The 25,302-nt window shown below is 44.1% G+C and overlaps 1 protein-coding gene across 1 annotated transcript in view; it reads left to right on the top strand.

Annotated features, from left to right (window-relative positions):
- Positions 1 to 25,302, top strand: part of phlpp1 (PH domain and leucine rich repeat protein phosphatase 1) — a 49,282-nt gene that overhangs the window by 9,691 nt on the left and 14,289 nt on the right. Inside the window, exons 2-4 of the mRNA XM_080503239.1 lie at positions 19,735 to 19,931; positions 20,807 to 20,932; positions 24,397 to 24,545. Coding sequence (XP_080359365.1) covers positions 19,735 to 19,931; positions 20,807 to 20,932; positions 24,397 to 24,545 — 472 coding nt within the window. The remainder of the gene's footprint in view (positions 1 to 19,734; positions 19,932 to 20,806; positions 20,933 to 24,396; positions 24,546 to 25,302) is intronic.

The raw sequence follows: 25,302 nt of genomic DNA, 5'->3' as shown, positions 1-25,302 counted from the left end.
TGTCGGCTGTATTGTCGTTGCGACCCGAAGCTTGAGTCGCATTGTGGAAATCTTCTCATAACTCCTGGTGTAAACAGTTGCAGAGCTGCTGTCTCTCTCCATTGGGCTCAACACGCTAACTCACTGACTGTTACTATTTCGCCGAATGCATGTTTACCTCATCGATCCTCACTGTGTGTCTCACATCAGCCGGATTAGAAGCCTGGAACAACCATTAGCTTGTCTTTATAGGTGTTTTATGAATATCGGTCGCTGCTTTTGTTGTGCTATTAGTTCCCAAATCTGAATATTCACCTCCAACTAATTGAAAGGCATCAGACTAAATGTGTCACAGCAACTCTGTCACATTATAGCGAGTGTAAGCTCACAAAGAAACATTGAACCCTGGTATGTTTAAAAGCTGTAGCTAGTACCTGTTGTCAAGTTCGAGCGCGGAAAACTCTGCTCATAGGTCACCTTCGTTTGGCACTCCTGTGGAAGTATTTGGGGTGGAGAGAAATGCTGGGTCGTGCATTTTGACATTTTAATTTTGTTGCGGTAAGCAGCTGAATCTTGGCTGAGCAGTGTCATGCTGATTTGCCACTGCTGTTTGCCAGCTCACACATCCGAGATGGGGAATTGGGGAAAGGTTGTTGGGAAGGGCAGTAGCTTTTCCTGCCCTGGGGGGGGGGGGCTGGCATCTCAGCTGCCTGTCGAGCTGTCCTTGCCGAAATGCTCCCCAAAAACACCTGGCAGGGCCGGAGTAGAGAGGGTTCCCCTTTCAGCGGGGGGGTCCAGGAGCAGGCTCGACCGTCCCCGAGCTGAGCACCAGCCCCGTCTTTGACCGCGTGCACGAGGGTGGGGATTAGAAGCCGGCCAGCGGGGGCTCGCTCTCTGCAGCTTTGATCAGCAGCAGCATGGCCTAATACCAGACAACATCTGCAACACTCAGCATTAAAGAGGCCCAAAAAATTCCGATTAGGGAACACGCGGCCCGCATGCCCGCTAGTGTACAGGACGTAACTGTGTCAATTCCTGGATGGGAGCTTTCTTTTTAAATACCACCGGTACAGTGGCGCTTACAATGATTTGTTTTACAAAGCCCAAATCTCCAGAGAGGGTATTCTGCTTTGTGTTTGGAATTCCAGTTTGATAGCTTTTCATTCTCTTCAACACTCAGAGTAATAGCAGAGGGACAGGATTGGTTCAGGTTCGGCACGGCTTTGTACTGAACTTGTGTCTTTGCAGAAACAAAGAAGCACAGCGATGGAGTGTTTTTTTGCACACAGCTCCGTGAATGGAATTTAGAATAAGCGGACCCCCCCCCCCCCCCCCCCGAATCTTTGTTGGTGTCATCTGGACACGGCCAGATAAGGTGTGTTTGGGTGGAGCTCAGTTTGTTTCTGTGGACTCTGCTCTAATAGAGTGTTGTTGATATGAACTGACCTAGTTTAAAGTTCATTCCTCAAAAAAAAGACGGAGAGAGACACTTCCTCATTGGCAGGGAGAGTGTTTTCGTGATCGGGGTTGAAAGCAATGTACATTTCATGCATTTTGATTGGAGGAGTATATCGAGAACACATCATTCTTGGATCATTTTCTCATGACTCATCTTTGTTATTGTCGTTTTCGTGTACAATACACACTGTGCAAATACGTCCCAATAACACACTGAATGCCACTTATCGTGCATCAAACTGATAGTAAAACAGATAATCAGTGAAGTGGCACGATGTGCAACGCACTCCAGCACTTTTCAAGTTCTTCTTCTTCTTCGTCTTCTTCTTCTTCTTCTTCAGCAAAACAACAAAAAAAATGTTAAGAACAATAATACTTGAGAAAATAAGCGAAATAGATCATATATCCTCGTCATAATTGTGCCCACAGTGTTCTGTAATGTCACATTTGTTATGCATTATCGTAGATGCCTTCTTAATATTTCCCCCAAATTCAGCAGATTTATTCAACACGTAGCGCATGTAGGAAAAACAAGCCACCATAAGAGCGGGGAAAATAAGATTAATAGTGACAGTCTTATATTGGGAGTGTATTTGATTAGATGTGTCCAATAAACTGTCCAGTCAGTTTTGCATCGCTTGAGATGTTGTCGGGCTGGAAGAACGGCGACGGTGCAGAGAGGGAGAGAGAGAGAGAGAGAGAGAGAGAGAGTAGACAACGCTCCACGTGCAGCTGGCCTGAATCATTAACGCCGCAATTTGCCTGCCCCTCGCTGTTCGCCGTACAGTTTGATAATTACCCGAGGTCCCTGGAAAGAGAGTGGAGCTGTCAGCTGCTGCTTTACCTGTCACTTCCCGTTCCCTGTGTGTCTGCTTGCTTCTCACTATTCTACTTGTGGCTCTGTGGTCAGAGTCTCCCCTCTTTTCCTTCTCTCACTATCCCTCTTGCTCTCTCTGCCCTCCCACCCTCGCTGCAAACCCCCACCCCCAGTGCCACTGCGTTCACATGGCCCCTGCATGTGACATGAATCCGAGCCAAAACACCCCGGATGCCGGCTTCAGCCCTCCACTGTTCCAGACCTTGTTAAATTTTAAACAAAACAAAAGGAGGGGGAAAGGAGGGAGGCGGGAGAGGGAGAAGGAAGCGGGAGGGGGGGAAAAAGTGAGCACGTGGGGGCCGGGGGAATGTGCAACAACATCACAATCTCATTCATTCATTCATTCACTCTCTCTGTCCCTCCTGTGCATCATCAGGAGAGCACAGCCCTTTAATTCTCCACCCCCCTCTCTTTGCTCTCCTGGTGTGAAAGCCTTCCTCTTGCCTCTCTCTCTCTCTCTCTCTCTCTCTCTCTCTCTCTCTCTCTCTCTCTCTCTCTCTCTCTCTCTCTCTGTCTGTCTGTCTGTCTGTCTGTCTCTCTCTCTCTGTCTCTCTCTCTCTGTCTCTCTCTCTGTCCTTTCTCTCTGTCCTTTCTCTCTCTCGGCTCTGAACTAGACCGATTGTAGTCTTAACCACAGATCGGGGGGTTTGATTACTTTGTGGCCCGCACTTCTGTGGGGTGGATTAAAGAATAACCGTCTCTGTAGCTGCTGTCTTTGTGGCCAACTTCCTCCTTAATTGCCCCAAGACAAATGTAGACGTCCAGATAGTATGCAGAAATAGGGAGGTCGCTTCATTGGAAACGCAGAAAACAGCAAACGTTTTAATGATGTCTGTGTTTTTTTCCCTTGTGAGCTGAGTACAGAATTAAGAAAATTTGTTTGAATTAAACTATTATAAAGTCCTATAAAGTGATTTAATCAGCCGACGGTTCACATCCTGGGCTTTGCCGTGCATCCAACAAATGCATGTTTCTTACAAATGGGACTGTTTATTTAAAAAGGGAAATAGATAACTTCCTTACATTTTGTTATTTTTTGTCACAATCAAAAGAACGCAGCTGCATCGTCGTCTCTGACAGGAAGCATCCCAGAACAAGTCGTACGACGACAGCCTCCCAGTGGCTCGCCGCTCGTCTCCGAGTGTCACTTCCAGCCTGTGATAATGAACGGCGTCAGAGGTCAAGTGCAGACAATAACCAACGTTGTGCTTTTCTGTGAGTCTGTGGGCTTCCCTCTGGGATAACGTGGAACTGAGGCTGGCTTGACTGTCTTTCATCGCGGATTAGACGCTAATCAATCAGGGAATTAAGAGTTCTGTCATTGTCGCTCACACTGCATTGGTCTGGAGACGTGCGTAATGCATCCCGACGGTGAGACTCCAGATTTGTGGGCGAACTGAAACCAAAAAGCACGCCTGGTTAACAGGAGCGTTTTCTTTTTCACGACTTGGTCGACCTGCTCTCAGATTTCTGCTTGCCTGTGAACCGTCAAAACGAGCCAGGCTCGAGTGCTTGTAAATATAAAACGGCATTATCGCTTCACTTTCAGATTGTTGTCTGTGAGCAAAACCTGCTGAGACGGGAGCCTCCAGCAGGCTGCAGGTTGAAGTTCAGCACGGCGTCATATTCATCCCCACACACGCGCGGTTCTCTTCCGGCCCCGCCGTACAGTACGCTGCTCTTGTATTCACCCAGTCTTTGGCTCGCTCCAGAGCTATTCTAGTGCTGTATCTGTGAAAACGTTACCGCCGCCTACTGAAAGCTGCTTTTCCCCGCTCAGGAATCCTTCTCCTCTCTTGACAGGTAGCACATGCTCAGTGCACACGATTGCACGAAAGCCCGACTGTTCGCTTGCAGTCGTCGCTGCACGGTCTTTTGCAGAAAGCAAACGTTCACATGCTGGGCTTTGTTAGCATGGTAATAAAGCCAATAATGCAGGTGCATTGTGGGAAATGATATGTGATTGAGATCGATCTGATTTCCTGTACACTTGTGAGGCGAATACCAGCTCAATAGGAATCCACAGTTTGGTTTGTCTGAAACTCAATATCCTCACTTTTGATCTGTAGTTATTGTGACTCTGATGCTTATCAAGCTATTATGACATCATGTCACACACACACACACACACACACACACACACACACACACACACACACACACACACACACACACACACACACACACACACACACACACGCGCAAACCTAAATCCAATCTTCATCTGACCTTGAAACGTGCCTCCAAAAAAATTTATGATTTTCCTAAGGAGGAGCTGATTTTAGTCCCCATGATGAGAAGGAGGCAGGATTTGGTTCAAGTGAGCTGTTTGCAGTGCAACACCAGATGAGCAGTGCCATTTCTGTCTCTTAAGTATAAATGCTAATGCGCCTGTGATAATGATTTTTACTAAGTGGTTAAGTTTGGCTTTTTAACATAATGTGGATCTCTTCTGCGTTGCTGCCTAAATTCCCCATGGTATTGCAAATTAAGACCACGATCCTCCGAGCTGCATAATGCACATTTCTCTATGAATTAGCAAGATTATTTGCATTATGGGCAAAAGAAAGAAAGAAAATCACCAAATGTCACTGTGACTCATGCAGTCCACCTGATTATCTTGTGCAATTTTGCTCTTTCGTGACCTTTACAACGTTTCTCCTCCTAATCGGCGTTGGTGCTGGCCTTCAGGCAGGCTAGTGGAGCAGTTGTCTCCATTAAGGCCTTCATTTTTCTTTTTCTTTTACTTTTTTTCTCCCACACTGACCTCAGCAGTAAAGTTGGTGACACACTGATACGAAGTGAGGTTAGTGTTACTGGAGGGCACTGGTGAAACACGGTGGTTAATTCAGGTCAGATTCTTTTACTTTTTTAATCAAGTCAACTTTGACAAGCGCTGCTTTTGGTGAAATTGACGACTTTGTGAGTGCGCAGATCTGGGTGTGAGGATATTATCAAGGATATTTTCTCGGAAACGGCTCCTGATTTCAAAGTGAGCAGGGTCAAAGAAATTACAGTCTCACGATTACGCTCAGGTTTTTCATTTTCAGTCAGGAATTACTTCACACATCAGTGCAGTATATGTATCCATATATATATATATATATATATATATATATATATATATATATATATATATATATGGTACAGACGGACAGGGAAGCCCAGGGTGACAAGCAGGTGGGAGTCCTCTGCAAGCGAATTAATCATTGAAGCAAACGCACACACTCGGAAGTGTGTGTGCGCGTTTTTTTTGCGCGGACCTTCCACCACAATCGGCTCTCACCTTTTGCGCCACATCAAACCGTCACAAGCTCACCAATTAGCATACCCGCCTCGCCTCTTTAACCCCGGTATCAGAGGGAGGTGTTGTCAGGCGGCTCCTTATCGCTACTTCCCCTTCGTTCCCGTTTCTCACGTTTCACCCTCCCCTGATGCCCTTCCCGGGGGAGGGGGGGGGGGGGGGGGTTAATGCAGTGTGGGTAAGCCTAAACCTCTGTGTCTGGAAGGGTGTTATTGTACTGTGCTTAAGATGACAATACCTCAACTCCCATTTCTTCCCCGCTCTCTTTAAGCCCCCCCACCCCCCCCAAATCCAGTATAGAGGCGCTGCACTCTATCAGGCCCTGTATGGAGCGCTGCAGAGACAGGTTGCTGCTGTATACAGGCCATTAGCAACTGCTGAGTGACAGAATGCGGAGGCTGAAGTGACATAGCGATGGTGCTGATGAGCAGCCAGTGTCCTGAGCGAAAAGATAATGTTCGTGTCTGAAAAACCTCTTACATGATTTGGATGGAACTTAAAAATAGACTCTGTGGGAGAATCATCACTGTCCTTTTTCTGACTTGCAATAAAACACTACGGTTTTATTTTAATATTGTAGGGGGGGAGACGGTGTGTGTGTGTGTGTGTGTGCGTGTGTGCGTGCGTACGTGCTTAAAGTTGTACTCAAGTTGTAGCAAGTGCCCATATGCACCATTAAATATAGGATAAATCTGTGAGCCCATTTTATAAAACAATTAAAAAATATTAACCTAATGAAAGCCAACTGTATGACAAATGGTGACAGAAGGTAAACGTTATGATGATATCATGCTGTCTTATACCCGAGACCTCCCAACTCGCAGTGTATCAGTGCTTTAATGTGAGGTGAAATGGTTAAATCTGCTATTTCATATTTAGATGACGTACAACCTTTGTGAGCCCAAATTTTTACCTCTAACTCGCTGCCATTTATTACAGCAAATGTCACACAAACTGCCGGCATCAGACGGGCTCCTGTAAGTATATTTCTGCAAACTATTTCTTGCAGGTTTCACAACTTGTTTTAACCACGACTCAATTAATTATTAAAGTGATGAGCAATGCAGTTGTACAAACAGTGTACCTGTGTAGAATTGGCGTGGTGCATGCTTGTAGTACGCGCGCTTCAGATCCTCTGCGATCATACAGAACATTGTTGTCTACATACGTGTAACGGAGCTCCAGTGGAAGTTTGTACCTCGCTCCTTTAAAAATAATCCTCCAGGCAGAACCTCTATCACAGGGGTTGTCGGAGGCTGTTTGGCGGCGTTGGGGATTTGCTTTAATTGCATCTTCTGTGTGTGTGTGTGTGTGTGTGTGTGTGTGTGTGTGTGTGTGTGTGTGTGTGTGTGTGTGTGTGTGTGTGTGTGTGTGTGTGTGTGTGTGTGTGTGTGTGTGTGTGTGTGTGTGTGTGTGTGTGTGTGCGTGCGTGCGTGCGTGCGTGCGTGCGTGCGTGCGTGCGTGCGTGCGTGCGTGCGTGTGTGTGTGTGTGTGTGTGTGCGTGCGTGCGTGTGTGTGCAGAAGCCTGATTATGTGTTCTCATGTGTTAGCGAGAGAGCTGTAAGACTGAAGGCGAGTGCTGCATCATTCATGAGTGTGTGCCACCCTGTGCCTGGGCTTCAGTGACCCGTAGCTGTCAACAGCGTATCCTTGAGCATGATGGCACAGGCTGTGCTGAGGACACGCTGGCATGTGTGTGTGTGTGTGTGTGTGGGGGGGGGGGGGGGTGGTTGTGGGGGGGGGGCAGAGGGCATGGTGATAGGGGCATGGCAGGGCAGATTAATACACTGAGGTCACTGTACAACAATATCTGCTCAATTTTTTTTTTTGTTCCTTGAGTTCTTTGGGGAGGTCAGAGGCTCTCTGGGTTCTACGTGAGGAAACGGAAACCAAATGGAAAACAATTGGAAAACACTATTTCTTTGCTCGGAATTACAATTTATATCATTAAATGGAGAAAGCTTGTTTAAGTAAATTAGACTCCCCTAAGGCTAATAAAAGCCATTATGTCCTGTTCTCACTATCTCAACATATTTAACCTTCAACCAATGAAGGTAACACAGCTTATAAACTTAACTTTATATAAAACTTACTATAGTTATCAAAAATTTATGTAGATTTTCTCCCTACATATCAAGCATACAGTTCATTTTCAACATCAGTCTCCTGAACGGTGCAGAGCAGATCATCGTAGCCTATGATGCTCATTACAGCTGACAAACTATGGAAACTTTGTCTTATTTAAGTGTCACCTTGCGACACGAGTGGCTTTGAAAGCTTGTCTGGTGTGCAGCAAAATGAAAGCAAGAAGGAAACACGAACTTTGTTTGCTGAACGGGTCTTGATGTCGAGTGATGTCATCATTCCAGAGCAGATAATATGTTAAGATCCTCCTCTTGCTATATAAAAATATAGAATTTGAGAAAATGTTGTTGCAAAATTGTTGTTTATTAGAGGTACAAGATTTATATTTAAAATAATAATTTTAATTATTGGTTAAAGTATGTCTTTTATCTTTGCCAGCTTTCGAATGTGAAAATGGTAAATCCCAACAAGAGTCTGCACATGAAACCACTCGTACTGTAACACAATTCCAACGTAATTGTTTTTGAAATGCATTTTTAAACTTCATACTTTTCAAAAACAAGGTGATTTTCTGTCTATTATTGTAATTTAATACATTTTATCAAGTAAATGTTTAAAATCTTAGTCTTTATGCTCATACATTTCTGTCTGAGAAATAAATACGAATTCGTCTGTTCATAAAAACACGAGAAATTCTAAAGCCGGTTTACATGCGAACAGAGTAAAAGTGAGAAGAGCAGAGCAGAGAGAGTGGATGACGGCTGGAGATAGTGAAGCCTGACGGTGTATACTCAGGAGGGGATTGGTTAATGGGGGGGAGATAAGTAAGGAAAATGAAGAATGTAAGTTGTGCTGAGACCTTCCTCGCCCTCTGAAACATTTAAGACGTGCGGTTAAAAACCTTTCCAGTCCGAACCTGTGAGTGTGTGATTGAGACAAGAGGCGCGTTACGTAAGCGGCTCCCCTGCCAGTTTACTATCACACAACGGCGACTCAATTCACACGTGTGCGGGCTTGCTTTATTTTGTGTATGAACGCGCAGCCTCCCGTTTGTTTCTCACGCGTCCAATGACCTGCTCGTAATGTATTAGTTCCCGACACAGAGCGGCCCGCCGTCTTCCACGCCAGTGAACGAGCTTCTCATGCATTTTAACTCTACATGGAGCGGCGTTACGTAAAGGCTCTGAGGGTTCTGATGGAGAATACATCTGACCTTTCTTCTGACAGGATATTAGACTCTCAGCGAGCGACTGAGGCATCAAAGTCTCTCTTTTCTTTTTCTTTCTTTTTTTTCTCAGCTGATAACTTCAAACGGGAAGAAAAAGAAAAAAAAAGCAATGAGCATTAAAATAGCTCCACGCTGATGTAAGTTTGCCGTTACTCTCCTTTTTAAACCATCTCATCTGAAAATGAATGGCCTTTTATTTTTAGTTGAAGAAATCTGGCCTGACAATGGGGGGCTTTTCTTTAAGGGATGATTCCACTTCTTATGACATTAACCATCTTATTGGCTGACTTCTCTCTCTCTCGGGCTTCACCTGTCATTATGTTAATCAGGTGGACGAGGCTCACGTGAGCAGGAAACGATACAGTTCTGCTGCGTTTTAACGCGAAGCTCAGTGCAGAGTGGAAATGGTGAGAAACCGCAGCTGGCGGTGAGAGTCGAAGCTCGAGGTTTGCAGTTTATCAATTAATACAAAGAGATATCAACAAAAAAAGAAAAGGCCTTGTTTCCAATATTAAATATCCAGGTTGTGAAACAGTCTCCAGGTCTGACTCACGACTGGAAACTGATTTGTCTGATCCGTTGTTCCTGAAATAAACATTTCCAATATTCAAAGAGCAGAACTCTCACTTTAAGATCTATTGGACTCAACTCAACACGATAAAACCCGATACTCGTGTTTGTGATGTTTGTGGACGACGGTAACAAAATGACAAACTGTAATATGTAAACATACGGGTGACAGCTGTGCGAATGAACACCCAACAAAAACGTTACCTCTGCTCCTTATGTTCGGTTTAGGTAAACTTTTAAGGATTATATTTAATTATCATCTCGGTGTCAGACTCGACTGATCACTGATAATATCAAGCTTTGTGTCACGTTCATTACAACTGCAGATGTACAAGGCGATTTATAAAGATGTACACGTTTAGGTTAAACACAAGTAAAACATTTAAACGACAAATCAAATATGTAAAGGTAGCTGTTATAATGAAATAAATGCAATTCTCTGACTTAGATTAATGTCACACACTAAATGTGCTTTTAGCATGTCATTGTCAAAATGAAACAATTGATTCTTTAGTGTTCATGCACAGAGGCTCACATTCCATGTTTCATTGGGTCGTTTTTGTTTTTCTTTGCGGCGATGCTGTGTCCTGTCCTCTCCGTGCCACCGCTCACGTTTCCAGCAGCCTGAGATTAGCTCGCAGACTTATTGCGCTTCACACTCAGCCTGATGTGACAGCGCATGCCCGCAGGCAATTCCCCCTCTGTGTGTATTTATCCATCCATGCAATTTTGTCTTTTCTGCTCTTCTTCATCTGAGCCATCTCTCTCGGCCTCGCCGTGTTTTCCTTCACCAGGTGCCACAGTCGTTCACCATGTGCGTTTTTCCATAACTGGCCCGTGCGGCTCGCTGTGCTCGTGCTTCCACTGCTGCGTGTGCCAATCCAAACCCTCATTACTTTCTTTTTTTGTGTGAGTGTGTGTGCTTTTATTTGATTCTCACCCAGAAACATACTCAATAATTCATTTGGGGGCACTGCACATTCTCAGCCTTGCAGTTATGTTCAGATTTACACTCATGCCTTTAATTAATGAGTAGCGTGCATGTCGAGTGTATGTGTCCTTTACATTCACTCATGAAGAAGAAAGTCCCTTGAGCTCCTGTGTTTCTCTCTCTCTCTTTGTGTGTGTGTGTGTGTGTGTGTGTGTGTGTGTGTGTGTGTGTGTGTGTGTGTGTGTGTGTGTGTGTGTGTGTGTGTGTGTGTGTGTGTGTGTGTGTGTGTGTGTGTGTGTGTGTGTGTGTGTGTGCACTCGGCTCGCTGATCAGTGGGCCCGTGTTCTCCAATGTAAGGTTTCATAACACACACTCATTACATAACAGCAGCAGGAGTGGAGCCGGGAAGAGAGAGAGAGGGAGGGGTTGGGGGGGAGTTAGAGGGGGAGCACACATCTATGTACGTCAGTATCCAGCCCGATCGCAGGAAGGGAACCACTGGGGAGAATCTTTTTTTTTTTTTTTTCTTTTTCACACGTTAATGCCACAACACCTGTGAATCCAGTTCACCCGGAACACAATCTCCCCTCTGTGACCGCTGAATCAGAGGCTCCTGTCCGGGCATTCAGTCTGAATAACGTGTTAAAGCATGTTCCCACTGTGTGAGGGACGATGGTGCTCATTAAACATGCGGCTACATCTTTTACTTAATGGTACATAAGTCAATTATTTAAAAATTCATGGCTGCACAACGTGATTTACCAACCACTTATGAAGCTGTTGCAGTTTCTCATCCAGGCTGTCAGCCGTAGGACTTGCGGCTGCATATTTACACGTCGTTTGCATCTGCTTCTGCACTTCGGTGTGGATTTGCATCAGGTTCAGACGCCCTGATATCAGAAGATATTAAGTGTATCGGACGTCGACAGTTTTTACGTTCATTTCTGAGAAACATTTGAACATTTTCCCTCAGGTTTTCCTTGTCCCGGCATGCAAGCCCAACACTGCCCCCACAGGTAGTGAGTGGTAGTGCAGTGACCTGATAACGAGCCGTACCATGTCCTTTAATAGCGTAGGGCTGTTTAGTTCCCTTCTCCCCAGGGGTAAAGGGTAATAATGGTTTGATGGGGAAGATATTGCAGGCTGTGACCTCATTTAGATTCAGGATGTGTTTCACTGGACTGAAAGAGGATGTTTTGTGTGGTGTCTGCGTGTGTGTGCATGTTTCTGCCTCCTGACTGCATCCTTCCTGGTGACATGCTGAAAGAAAGAAGAAAGAAGAAAGAAAGAAGAAAAAAGCCAAGCTATCAGAGTTTTAGGATCGACCCATTTGTCCACTTCTGCTTCCCTTTGAGGGAACGGCAGCGTGTCATAGCTGACAGTGCAACAGCAACATATTTTCCCAGAGTTCCTTGCTACTATGGCCCCGCTCTTTAATGTGTGTAGGCGGAATCGAGGGGTGGTGGGGGGGGGGGGGGGGGGGGGGGGGGGTCACTTGGACTGTGCTGTTTAAGCTGAAGGATGTTCAGTGTCTGACAGGAGACAGGCACACAAAGCTGAGTGTCGCTCAGCTTTTCCTAGAGGGACTGGAAGTACTCCTCAGCACTCTCTTGAGAACAAAAAAAGCAAGTGCAAGCACATGGGCTGCCTGTCACTTCATGCTGAAATATTGGTCGACAATATTTCAGCAAACTCCAGATAATTACAATTCTATACTACAGCTTTGCACCTATTTAATTTTTTTTCTGTTTTCTTTTTAAATCACTCACAAATCTGGCTCAACTCGAATGCATAGCAATCCAATCGTGTTTGGTTTAATTAATTAAGGATAATGAAAGCAAGCTGCAGCACAGATGATTGAGTAAATACTCATCAAGCCAATCAACTTGTGTGTGGCGCTGTCCTCACAAGCACAGACCACTGTTGTTTATCGTCATTTCTCTGTAGCAAATCATCTGAATTAAACGGAAAGAAACAAAACTAAATTTAAGAAAAAAACAAGAAAACACCAGTAGCTTCTTGTCATATTTCCATTTGTTGATATCATGACACAATTAGTTAATTTTTGTTTTTTGTTTTAACTATTTATCTATAAGGTGAAACACTTAGACTCATCAATAAATATAAATGCTGCTTCACTGTGTCATGTGGCTCATAAGAAACTTTTATCACCACTTCAGAGAGAGAGAGGGAGAGAGAGGATTACAGGGGAGACGCACTGTTGTAGTGACATTAAAAGAGAAGAGAAGCTTCGTGTGTAGAATTCTGTCCTGAGCCAAACCTACAGCAGCCCAACTACAATAGTGTCGTGAACAAGCCCAAACTAACTTATAAAGTAGGAAAAATTAAATCCTGACTTATCAGCTGCGAGTTGTCTTTAAATACACAAGATTGCAACGGAGGGCAAAACTTTTAATTCCATTTCATGAAGCCATTTTTGATTCGCGAAAATATCAGTGGGGGGAAAAGGCACTAGTTTAAAGTCACCAATTCATCTCAAATGTACATTTGAGGACTGTGGGAGGAAACAAATATACAAATACATAGTGAATACATACAAACCACACAAAGAAAAGCCTCCCAAAGCCTCCAACTTGGAATTATATCACGGTTTTCTGGCTTTCAAATGGCGGCACCACTGTAGACCGGTCTGTCCTTCGTTAACTGCTGCACTTGTTTTGGCATTGGCCTTCCTGGCAGTCAAAATATTTCAACCTAAACAGTCCCTGCAGTCGTCCCGGCATCTTCCATACCCACGTTATGCAAGTTGGGGTCACAAAGGGACTGGGGCCAACACAAAGCGGCGACAATACACAAAGCGTCGTCCCCCATAGCGAGGCCTTCAGCTCATGACAAAGCAGAGACGAGCAGCGGCATCAGTCAACCTAACAAGCATGAGTTTTTATTGTGGGAGGAAGCCCGAGCACCTATAGGGAAGCTCGTCAGAGTGCAGGGAGGACATACGTGCAAGTGCGTCAGCAACTGTACCATTTGAGGCTTTTTTTGTAACCGTCTGTTTGGATCTGAATACTGTCTAATTTGTCCTCGTTTGATGTTTCGACTGCTGCACATCACATTTAGCTTAAATGAACCCTCCTCTCAGTCAAAATACTCAAACGTAAATCACGTGTTTGTAACTATTAAAGCAAGAGCAAAGAACAGGCAGGTATTAGTGGGCAAATGCTGAGAACATCTCACTTTTTTCCCATGCAAACGTGGAGCTCGGCTTCTTATCACTTTTACACAAAAGGACAGCTTGACATGTTTCACACATCAAATCCTCTGCGGTCCTTGATGTAAAACAAAAAAACAAAAAAAACCAGCCCCACTCTTCTGTCTGTGTGGACCCGATTGTGTGAAAACATCTGGGAACTTCTCAAGGGGGGTTGTAGGACTAAAGAGGTACTAATTAAGGATCACTCACCGCTGAAGCTGTGAAACTGTGAAGCTTAAACATCCTTGAGACTAAAAATCCCCCTTTTGCATATCGTTTTTTTTTTTTCCCTCCTCTCTCTCTCTCTCTCTCTCTCTCTCTCGCTCGCTGCTCTGCATTCACACCCCAGCATTTCTGTGAAAGGTGCAGGGAGGGGTGAAGTGTGAGGCGGAGGGAAAATGTGGAGCACCGCCGCCCGTGATGGCCTGTGGCCACCTTCTAGCAGGGCTGGTCAGCCACTGCCCGGACACACAGTCGGCTTAAGACGACCCCCGTCACCCCCCGACCTCTGTAATCACCTCCTGTGTGCGTGTGTGTCTGTTTTTACATCTATTCCTCTACCTGTTCTCCTCCAGCCTGTGTACGCACAGTTAATCTACCAGAGTAATTTTAGTCCGGGAGCCACATATAGACCAGTTTGATCCCAATTGGGCCAGACCAGTAAAAATATGCCATCTCCTTCATCCCTTCATGTTTGTCGCCACAGCGGATCCTCCAACTAAGGCTGATGAATTAAAATGTATTTGTGAAATAAGAGCGGATTAAATATGTAAAAAAATAAGCAAGAAAGAAATATTGAAATGACGGTGGCACGGTAAAACTGATGTTAAAAATAAATAAACGAAAACCCGAAGCAAAATTGAAAATATAATACATCACGTGAGGCGAAATTGAGATGAAATCCAGGACGGTGAGGTAAATCCTGGAAACGATAATATAGATATATGGACGGATATAAAAGATGCGCAGAAGATTGAATGCTAATGATATTGGTTTGGCAATATAAGCTGGGCAGTCCGACAGTCTGGCTGTCCGGCGCATCGCAGCTGTCATCGCCTATAGAGTAAACAGGAGTGCGTCTACGCATGCTCGTGCTCCGATGTGACTTATGTGGGTCACCGATACCCTGCGGTGCGGCGTGCCCAGTGCTGTAGTAGTGGAGGTGTGCGGATGTCAGGTTGCATTTAGCAGGGCATGGTGATTAACCAGGGGGATGTGTCCTTGCTATCAGTGAGACCATCTCGAGGAGAGGAAGGAGCGATGATCTGTTAAATGTTTGATGGATGGAGCGAGGTCGGCCTCCGGTGCTGGCGGCTCGCTGGGAGAGTCAGAGCAGCTCCCGAGTGCAGACATCAAGCAAGGGTGTCTGTGCACAAATACACAATCTACTGACAGTAGATCAATATCTTTATACAATTACTGCTGCAGTTTGGGTTTTTATTTGTGTTGCCAGATCTTCTGAATCAGTTACGATTGGATCCGGCATGCCTCCGACCTGAAGTTGAGTAAACCTGTGAAAAAGGCGATAGGAGATAGAAACACCATTAGAATTAGTTTTTGTCTCTCTGAGAAAATCTGAATATTCACATGAGCAACTTGTGCTGTATGTGTGTCTGTTCTTCTGTATGATACACAACACCGGTATGTTGATGGCAACCTGCTTCCACCACCAACCAAAGGGTATCATGTAACTGTGAACATAAAATCAGTAAATCCACGAAAGACTTGCAAAGTAGTTTGGACTAGTTTGACAGCTAGTAGTTGCCTTTCAGTTTACAAAAAGAAGAAGTTTAAGAATTTCCCCCGATGGATATGAAAATCCCGTGTGTATGTGTGTGTAAGGCAGTAAAGCTGAACACACATATATATTAGGCCCGAGAGTGGAAGGGAAACTGTTATTTCCTGTGCCCAGGGAGAAGGAAGGAAACCATCTCTAGTTACTAACAAACACACACACACACTGTAGTAATCTTGCTCCTACATACAGTAAGTCTAGGAATAGACTGGCTTTTGGACTTGAAGCCACCCGCCCACCTTGCAGTGCCTGAGTATTCGTTGCCCTTAGATTTTGGGATGACTGACCACCGTGACTAACATCACCGCTCCTCGAAATATTTCTGGTGTAGGTGTCTTATGGCTCATGAGTTTTGAATATGGCAAATGCCTCTTATAATTTCCTTCCCCTCTTGTGGGGCTACCAGGAGCTTTTTTTTCTGGCCCGCCCCTGTAAACAGGATGCTCACGTGGGAGTCCCACCCATCTGCCTGTTTCCTCCGCCACGCTTTCCCATGGCCCGGCCCAGAACCCGCGCCGGCATCCAGTCCGTCCCACGTCCGCGTGAGATGGTTGTAAACGGCAGCGTCGGCGCAGGAGCCGCTTTCACACTCACTCCAATCACAAAAGCAGCCCACTCAAGCTGTCTGTAGTGTTTCCGCCCATAAAAATAACGTCTCTGGCTGTTTTGGGTCCATCAACATTCGGGGGGCAATTAGATGGATGCACATATGGAGATGGTTAATCACTGTCACTGTGTCAGGAGTGTGCGTGCGTGTCGGCAAGCAAAAGAGGAGACGAAAGGATGTGCGTGTGTGTGCGTGTGCGTGCATATGCTTGTGTGGGAGAGAGCACGCTCCAACAAAAGGCCTAAAAATAGTAAGAATATGCCCATGTGACATATTGAGGCTAAAAGCTTGTGAATAATTTGTCTAATGCAACACACACTCTCCTCCGAAGCTCAGTGATGAAAACATGCTCCTGCTGATAACCTCGGCCAGCCTGCAAGTCGGGAATGAAGTTGGGGGGGGAGCGGTTTCCTCCATCCGCACGGCAGGGCTGCTGTCTGTTTCCACTGCGTCACGTGGATGTGAATACATGTTGGCTGAAGAAATACTTGATTATGTATTTGGATGTGATCTGGCAACAACAAAAATGAAGCTCCTGGATTCATGCACACTGACGTATAAGTTTAAAGCATTTACACTAAGATTAATAGTTTATATGCTTAAATTAAAAAAGACGTTATTTTAACTGGAATACATGTCATTTTAAATGTATATATTTACTCTTAAATGTCTCATTTAGTCACTTATCAAAAGCAGTAGACACCCAATACCTTTGCCTGAACCTTTACGTTATTTCAGGAATAAATTCAGGAATTTTTACCTTCTAACATTAAAAGCAGTTTAGAAAATATATTGGAAAACAAATCATTGCCAACTATTTCAGAAGAATTAAAGTTTACTAAAGTATATTAAATATTCATATATTCAAGAGAAATGTTTGTGAAAACAATCATGTACAGTATTGATAAAATAAAAAACAATATTTAACTGATAAAAAAACTAAGACATAAAAAGCAGCTTTTCTTTCAGTTTCCATTTTGTTCCTCCCAGTGTGTACACACACTCACAATCAGCCAAACCCTCAGTCATTTAATAGCATTTCCAGCAGCATGAATTGCGATATTGCTCCTTTTAAAGAGGGATAAAACCTGCAGTTTCATTTGTTTCCTGCACACTCCACTCGCTTCATAAGTGCCATTAAATGAACGTGGAAGTCGTCAGCAGAAAGGGAAGAGAGCAAGAGAAAGTGTGTTAAATAAGAGAAGACAAGACAACCACTCATTCACCGAGTTGGGATTTTCAGGTGGAGAAAAAAAAAGGTGTTATTTTTAGGTAGTGTTTGATGGCAGCACTGCAAAATCCTGATTAATGGGCATGAGAATTATAATAAGCTGTTATAAGTTTGAAAAAAAAAATGCAAGTTATTCATCTTGACTCTGAGGTATTAGTTGAAATAATAGTATCTCAGTGCATTACCTTGTAGGTACAGTCTACCAGCACAGGAATGGAAGCATTACAGATGTTTTGCGCATCCTGATAGCTCATTAAAACCCATTTATTCATATTAATCACTGTGATGATTGCCAGCTTTTAGCGGCTGCTGTGAAGTCGGGGCTGTCTGCCAGACGAGGGGAAAATATGTGCCAGTGCGGCGTTTTAGCAGAAAATTCCACATTATAAAGTCACATTGAACTACTTTTAGCGATAACAAGTTAGTAACTGATCAGTCTTATTCTACCAGTAGCGGCTTCACAGTTATTGTGGTGCAGGAAAACCTAATGGAGCTGCTGTCTCTCTGACCTCCAAGGGAGCAAAGCACATCGTTTTCTAATTATATCACAGAACTATTAAGTGTTATTTCTCAACGTCATACCCCGTGTGTAATACACACTGTTGCGGGGTGTCGTGCCTCCGACATGTTTTACTGTTGGCAGCTCGCCAGCGTTGCATTCTTCATGGTATGAAATCAATACGATCACTATTATCTTCATACGTTGTACAGTTGTTCTCAGGCTTGTTCTTACATTCATTCATTCGTACACGCATGACTTCTAACCACTATTAAATTGTAGTAGTTCACATTACACACCCAGACTTCTGTCAGAGCAAATATCCCTTTTGCAAACTAGGCCATTGATTCTGCTGTTAACACAAGATTAGCTTGTACCAGAGACTAGAGGTCAGGGCTCAGTGGCTGGCATTGATTTTGGAGAAAGAAAAAGAAGTTTCTGTCAAAACTCTGCCTCTTAAACAAGGTCAGCACAACTTTTTTATGAGTCCTCAGAATGACGGTAAACTGCGTTTGCATTGTCAACGACCTCAGATTCAACTTGCGTAACTCATGCGGAGTGTTTTGAAGCCCCGCTCAGTCCCGGACGAGAACCGTGCACTCCACTGCTGCATTCGCCTCCCAGTCTGCATGTGAAAGATTTGAATTATTTAAAGCCACAAGAGCTTGTGCAAGTTCACACTTGCTTACCCTACAAACGCTTTCTTCCCTTTCCTTTTAACCCTCCTGGACTGACCCCCATAAACTAAACCAACCTTTCTGCACTCTGCAGCCAGTCATGGGACGATCAGCTCAATCGATCAACCAGTAATCAATTAATAATCAATCAGTCAGTGTGTAGTTATGTAGCATTTTTAGGTAAATTAGATTTTAAAAGGCGAACGGATCGCAAAACATCTGCTAATCTTAAAATTGAATGCAAAGACTAAATAAAATAGCAAACAAAAACATTTGAGATAATAATATTAAAACAAATCTAAACTGAAAATAATAAGTTCCATAATAAATATGGTAATGTGTGACAAGTATAATAAATAAGTCTCAAAGACTTTATCTCTCAAAGAGCAAAACTAAAATGTCCTTTTTTTTTTTGCTCCTATGAGAAAACTTTTGAGGTTAAAGCCGATGTGAGCGCACAATATTCCGGGGGAGGTGGGGGGAAGGCCCGGCAGCCGGACGGATTAAACAGAAACGCTGGCGGGGAGGAGAACAGTGCACGCCAGCCTTGGGAGGTTATTTAGTGGCGGTGGAGGGAGACGGAAAGCAGGTGGATGTTTAGACAGAACGATAACACAGCCCGGCTGATAAGCAGCCCGACGCTCAGGTTTGGCAGGGCTGGCTACAAACTGAGCGCCAGGCCGGGAGGAAAAGGCAAGCAGATGGGTTAAAAGTGAATCAGGGATCCTCAGATATTGTAGCAGCATAATTCAGTGGAGCTGCACCTGGTATATTGTATTTGTAGACGGAAAGCAAACGTGGATTATTCAGTCCCATGTGCTCGGTCGTAGCTCCGTGCCCACCTCCGTGCTGAACTTGTTCCAGTTCCCAGAGTTTCTCTGGTTATTTGCAGAGTATACATCTTAAAGTATACACCTCCTCCTTGAAGTTGGAGGTCTGTTATTTATAGAACCTGAAAATATTGAGGAATTCTTTAACAATCTGAATCAGTGATTTTGTTGTTTGACTCAGATTAGATGACCTTTGTGAATCAGCTGTTTTATGTGATAAAGGTCATTTGAATGTGTGTTTTTTTTTAAAGTTGCGCAATACAGCTACCACTACAAGGAGGGGAAGACAAATATACAAACCCCACACAGAAAGGCCTTGCGCACAAGTTGAACTGGGGTTTTGCATAAGGGCCAAGTACTCACCACTACACTAGTATTCTAGGAAACGACTGGCCTTTTATCTGTTTTTCCCTCTTTCTGACGCCATATATTCTCTTTGTGTTTCACAGGAAAGCCCCAAAACATCGAAAGCTTGGAGCGGGTTCAGCTGTCGGGGACCTACAACGTTCGGAAAGGGAAGCTCCAGCTGCCAGTCAACCGCTGGACCCGACGGCAGGTCATCCTGTGCGGCACCTGCCTCATCGTCTCCTCCGTCAAGGAGAGCCAGACCGGGAAGATGCACATCCTGCCGCTCATCGGAGGGAAAGTATGTCCGAAACGCGTCTTCTTCTCCCTTCACACCGCTCTTTTATTGTGACGCTTTATACGCCACGCTTCGGATCATAAACTCATAATGTCAAGTCGCAGGGGAATGGCCTGATAAAGTCAGTGTTATTACCCTCGGCGTGTGTCTCCTTGTGTTGCCAAGTCCCTTCTAACAACTGTTTGCCCTCGAGTTTGACATCCAGCTTTGTTCTTTTTTAGCTCAAGGTCAAAGAGAAATGGAAAAAGTCACATCTCACAGGCTAAAAATATTTAATCAGGCACTATCTCTATAGTTAGTTTTTTTTTTGAACTGCCTAACTAAAAATGACCTTTATTGCTTTTTCTGTGTTCACCCATTGAAGGCTTATCTCCTTGTCTGCCTGCCACCAAGGACACTCCATACCCCGCCACACCCTCTGTTTCAACATCTCACACACAACACATGACCTCCACTCCGCCGCGCTTCCGCTCCGTGCCTCCACACGTACAAAGACGTGTGGAGGCTGCGCGTGTGCGTGCTGACAATCCACTCCAAACAAATTTAAGTAGTCAGCTGATGGAGTTTGTCGGCTTGAGAGTAACGCTGCGTGTCTAAAATGCACTTTCACGTGCATTTCGTTTTGCTCATGTGTTTATCATATGATCGTGCGTGCCTGATGTCGTTTGTGCTCCTGCTTGATTGAACTTGTCGACACGCACCGCATCGCACGTGCCATCGGAAATGCCAGGAAATGACGAGAGCGCCGCATTGTCAGCTTTTACCCTCCTTTTTATCCGCAACCGTCTCGTGGTCGCCGCTCATATTCGCGGGCAGCGTTGCGATGGTGTCGGTTCTTCAGACTAACGTGTCACTCTTGTGTTTGTGTCTGGCCGCAGGTGGAGGAGGTGAAGAAGCACAGTCACTGCTTGGCCTTCAGCTCAGCGGGGCCTCAGAGTCAAACCTACTACGTCAGCTTTGATAGCTTCACGGAGCACCTGCGCTGGCACAGACACGCCGCCAAGGTATGGTGTGTGTTAGTGGGAGCTGGAGGAAGAAAAGAAACGCTCGGTGAAAAAGAAGAGGAAATTGTTGGTCTCGCTGGCATATTTGGACAATATTTCCTTTGAAAGAGTGCCTGTTATTTGACTTGACGTTAGGTTTGATGTTTCTATGAAACATTGCACGTTTTGTAGTTTAAAAAAAACATTTATAACCAAGACCAACGTAAAATTCCCAATTTTTTCTGATTGATATGCGCTGCGTCATACACATGGTGTGATCTTTGTGGCTGAAAACTTAGGGTTTTATATCTTTGATACAACATTGATGACGGCAGAAATATTATTGCAAATAACACACAGCATCAAAAGCGATGTTGCTGTGAACGCTTGGTCACCTCAGGCCAGGTATCCCTGTGGTAGCCTTTCTGATACATCCTGCTTAAAACCAAAAACATCAGAAGATGATGGGTTATGATGAAGATTAATACTTTATACAACGGTAACATGACACCCAAACAATGGTTTGTACATTCCAGAAGAGATAAAAAGCAGTACTTCTCTATATCTCCTCATTTTCTTTTCTTTTTCCCAGCACATAAGTGGCACAAGGAGGGAGGAAAAAAGAGATGCTTTGGGAGGTGGTGTATTGGATTGGAATGGACATTGATAAGAATGTTATCTGTTAACCTTCATATTCCAATCCTGTGAACAGGATTTGCCATTGGCACTTCTCATCACCATAACTCATATACCCATTTGTGATATCTAAAAAATTCAGGAGCCGCCAGAAAGCAGAGAAATAGAGCATTACAGTGGCCCGCAGGACTTCCGCATTACGACCGGCGTGTCGGTTCCATCAGGAAAACTATTGAATCATGTATTGAAAGTTGAAATTATCTTGTGAAGTGGAGGCTGAGCTCCCACTCGTTGCATATCTCCCGACAATTCCACAACCACGGAGTCCAAATACATCCAGTCTATCTTCGTCACAAGAGGATTAAACTCTAACTAGAGGTCTGCATTTCCAGGAGAAACTGCATATGTGAATGCTGCAGGCGAACTAATGCTATAAACTGTAACGCTCCTGGCCGCAGGGGCCCTCGGCCGTCGTTCCTCTAGCCGCCGGGGCCCTCGGCGGATCCCTCACATCCGGGAGTGTGGCGAGAGGAAGTAGTGCGTCCACGTGACATGATTGGTCAGTCGTGGCTGTCATAGAACGGAAAGGCCCAACTGGAGATTGCAGGAGTTTTAGAGCGGCATTAAAGAAGTCAGAGTCGTAATGATAACGATTCGAATCACGATATGTGAAAAGCCTTGTGGCATTCACATAATAGCAATCATACTGCTGTTATCATTTACAAGCACAACTTTCATACTTGTATCCATCAACCTCTTGTAAAGCTTTATCTAGTTTTAGGGTTGTGTCATGATTGTGTCATTTTTAGCGCCGACAATAATGATGTAGCAATAGGCTGACTGGATCTCGTAGGTGAGAACCGACATTGATAAAATAATAAAGTCTGCATGAGGTTTTTCGGTAAACATGTTTGGTGCAGTCAAATAACCAGGACACATCCTCATGTGACCGGCGGAGCATGGTTAGGGAGACGCTCCGGTTGGGGTCTGCCTCACTGCCTCAGGCCCCGAGCAACTCGCAGTCACTGAGTCAGAGTTAACGCGAGGACACGAGTCCAAAATGTTAAAGGAGTGAACCTCTCAGCGGGATAATGAACCCGGGAGCACTAATCATTTCACCGCCATGTGATTCACAATGCGGAAATGGAGGGTCATGAATCAAAAACACCATTAAAACTGTCTGAGGGATTTAAAATAGACCGCTCATGTAAAGAGCACAGAATCATCTCAAACAGCAAACTGGTTTTTTTTTGTGTTGTTTTTTTTTGTCATTGGTCATCTGAATCTTTTTCAAATTAAACCATTTACAAAAGTTGTTTACAGGAATATGCTATCAAATGGTATGACATACTCACGCTATACCGTCTCAATTAAGCATAATGGATGAAGAATTCAATTATTTACTTTTTATTGTTGAGTTTGATCACAATCCAAATGTATTGACATTGCTGTTTGATTCATTTATCATCACTGTTATGATCCTTATGTTGAATCTGACTTTATTAAGCAACTATGTTAAGTGTTTTTTTCCTCCACATTTTAATTGTATAATATCAACTTAGATAAAGATTCAGGCTCAATATCATTCAATCATATCACATCACATTTCCTAATATTATAGTAATGTATTAATTAGAATTTCTTCACTGATCTTTCTCATTTGTGTCATTATTTGAAGTTGTTGGCATCGATTTTTCACGTTTTAACTATAAAAAGCTTTATTGCTTTTTTTTTTATTTCACAAACCAAAAGAGTAAAGTTTCATGGTGTTTTGTGAAACTGATGTTTTCATGTCCAATGTGGTTATTACCTATTATTTGACCATTATCTATATATATATTGACAGATTCTGTTATAACTGCAGCATCATTTCCCCACTGGAAAGTTCTGCCTTCTGTAATCTGATGTCGTAATATCCGAAATATCACTTCTTCAACAGTAACAGAAAACTTTCATTCAACATGACTACTATCTATATCGCTTGATATTTTAATAGTTTTTTTACTTTTTGTATAAAATCTTGCACCTTTTTATTTTTGCTCTATTTAAAAGAGAATTCAATGTTTGCTGCCATTCTGTAAAAAAAAAAAAAGCCGACATTTTCCTCTGCGTGTACTTTGTATTGTTTTCCATTGCGTTGACACGTCAGCTGCACTGTATAGCAGAACATGTGCGGCCGCGCTGCCATAAGAGCTGAGTGGACTGAAACCTGCAACACATTTCACTGCTGTCCAATCTGTGGTGTATAAAACAAGTGTCTCCGGGTGCTTTACACACAGAAAACACCACTCGTGGCTCTCTCCCTTTTTCTCATTTGAACTCAACTAGGCCATAGCCAGAAAACCTCTTTTCTAAATATTACCGGGGACATGCATGTCACCAGCACCCTGAGGGCCACTCAGAATAGAAGCCTGGATAGAAGCAGCTCGTGCTCCACTGACAACTGCTGAGCCTCCAGCTAACGCTCCTCTGAAAGGCTCCGAGATAGCTTTTTTTTTTTTTTTTTTTTTCCACTGTCAGATTTTTTTTTATACTTATATTTCACATTACAGCATCAATGTTGGGTTTTTCTTTTTTCTTTTGACCAACACATGATTGAAGGACACCTCTCCTGAGCACCTCGATTACACAACGTGGTCATTTGTGACGTTAAGACGTTAACCTGCGGGACTTTCCCTCCACTTCCTCTTGACTCTATAATCCTAAGAAGATTGACACTAAATGACATTTTACCCCCAGCGGGCTGCAGACATACGCAGTTAAACCAGTCTTGTGTGGTCGAGGTAATCCCTTTTGACCCAGCGTCCTTCTTTCTCTCATTCTCTCTCTCTGCTTCCTCTTCCATCTAGATGGTGTCCCAGAGGATCAACTCAGTGGATCTGTCCTGCTGCAGTCTGGAGCAGCTCCCTCCAAACCTCTTCTACAGCCTCGACCTCACCCACCTCAACCTCAAACACAACTTTCTGCCCGCAGACCAGCGGCTGCAGCAGCTGCAGAGGTACAACGCCACCATAAATACAATGTAAACACGCCTGACATTTCACGAGAAGAATGAGGCGGGACGAGAAAAGCCCTTGATATTCTAAATTCCACATTTCTTACAAACGAAGGATCGTCAGGAAATGTGATTAAATATTTATCCTCTCAAATCTATCAGAGGCACTGGAGCCAATCCCAGCTCAGAATGGATGAAGCTGGAATACTCTCTGGACACGTCCATCACAGACTAACACAAAGAGACACACTGTCTCACACACCTGAAGGCGTTTTAGAGTCACCCAGAGAAGAACACACAGGAAGGACGTGCTAACCTTAAACAGAAAGACCTCAAGCGTGCTAATCACCATGTCACTGTGCCACTGGAGTGTCTCAAATATTCTAAATCTGTAAACACGTGAGCGGCTACGGTCACACCGGTGATAAGGACTGAACTTAAAAATGTTTTAAAGATCTGGAATGTAATAAGCCTGTCGAACTATAGTGACAGCTACAGTCTGCCAATGAGAGGCTTCTGCTGCCTCTTATTCAGATATGCTTTTCTTATAAACTGTAAATAATGTTTGATTTGGCCAGTTTTAGGCTTGTATGTAGGAGCGATATAGTCGATGTTTCCCCTGTGCACGCATGGATTTATTTATTTTTTTTAACTCCGACTTACTTCCACTTTTCGGAGACGTGCTTGTTCGCTTCATTGGTGACAGAATTGTGCATGCATGTGTGATTATGTCTCTCTGTGTTTGTTCTGTGATGGGCTG

The sequence above is a fragment of the Blennius ocellaris genome (genome assembly GCF_963422515.1).
Source record: "Blennius ocellaris genome assembly, chromosome: 10".
Lineage (NCBI taxonomy): Eukaryota > Metazoa > Chordata > Actinopteri > Blenniiformes > Blenniidae > Blennius > Blennius ocellaris.
This window is presented reverse-complemented; position numbering and strand designations above follow the sequence as displayed.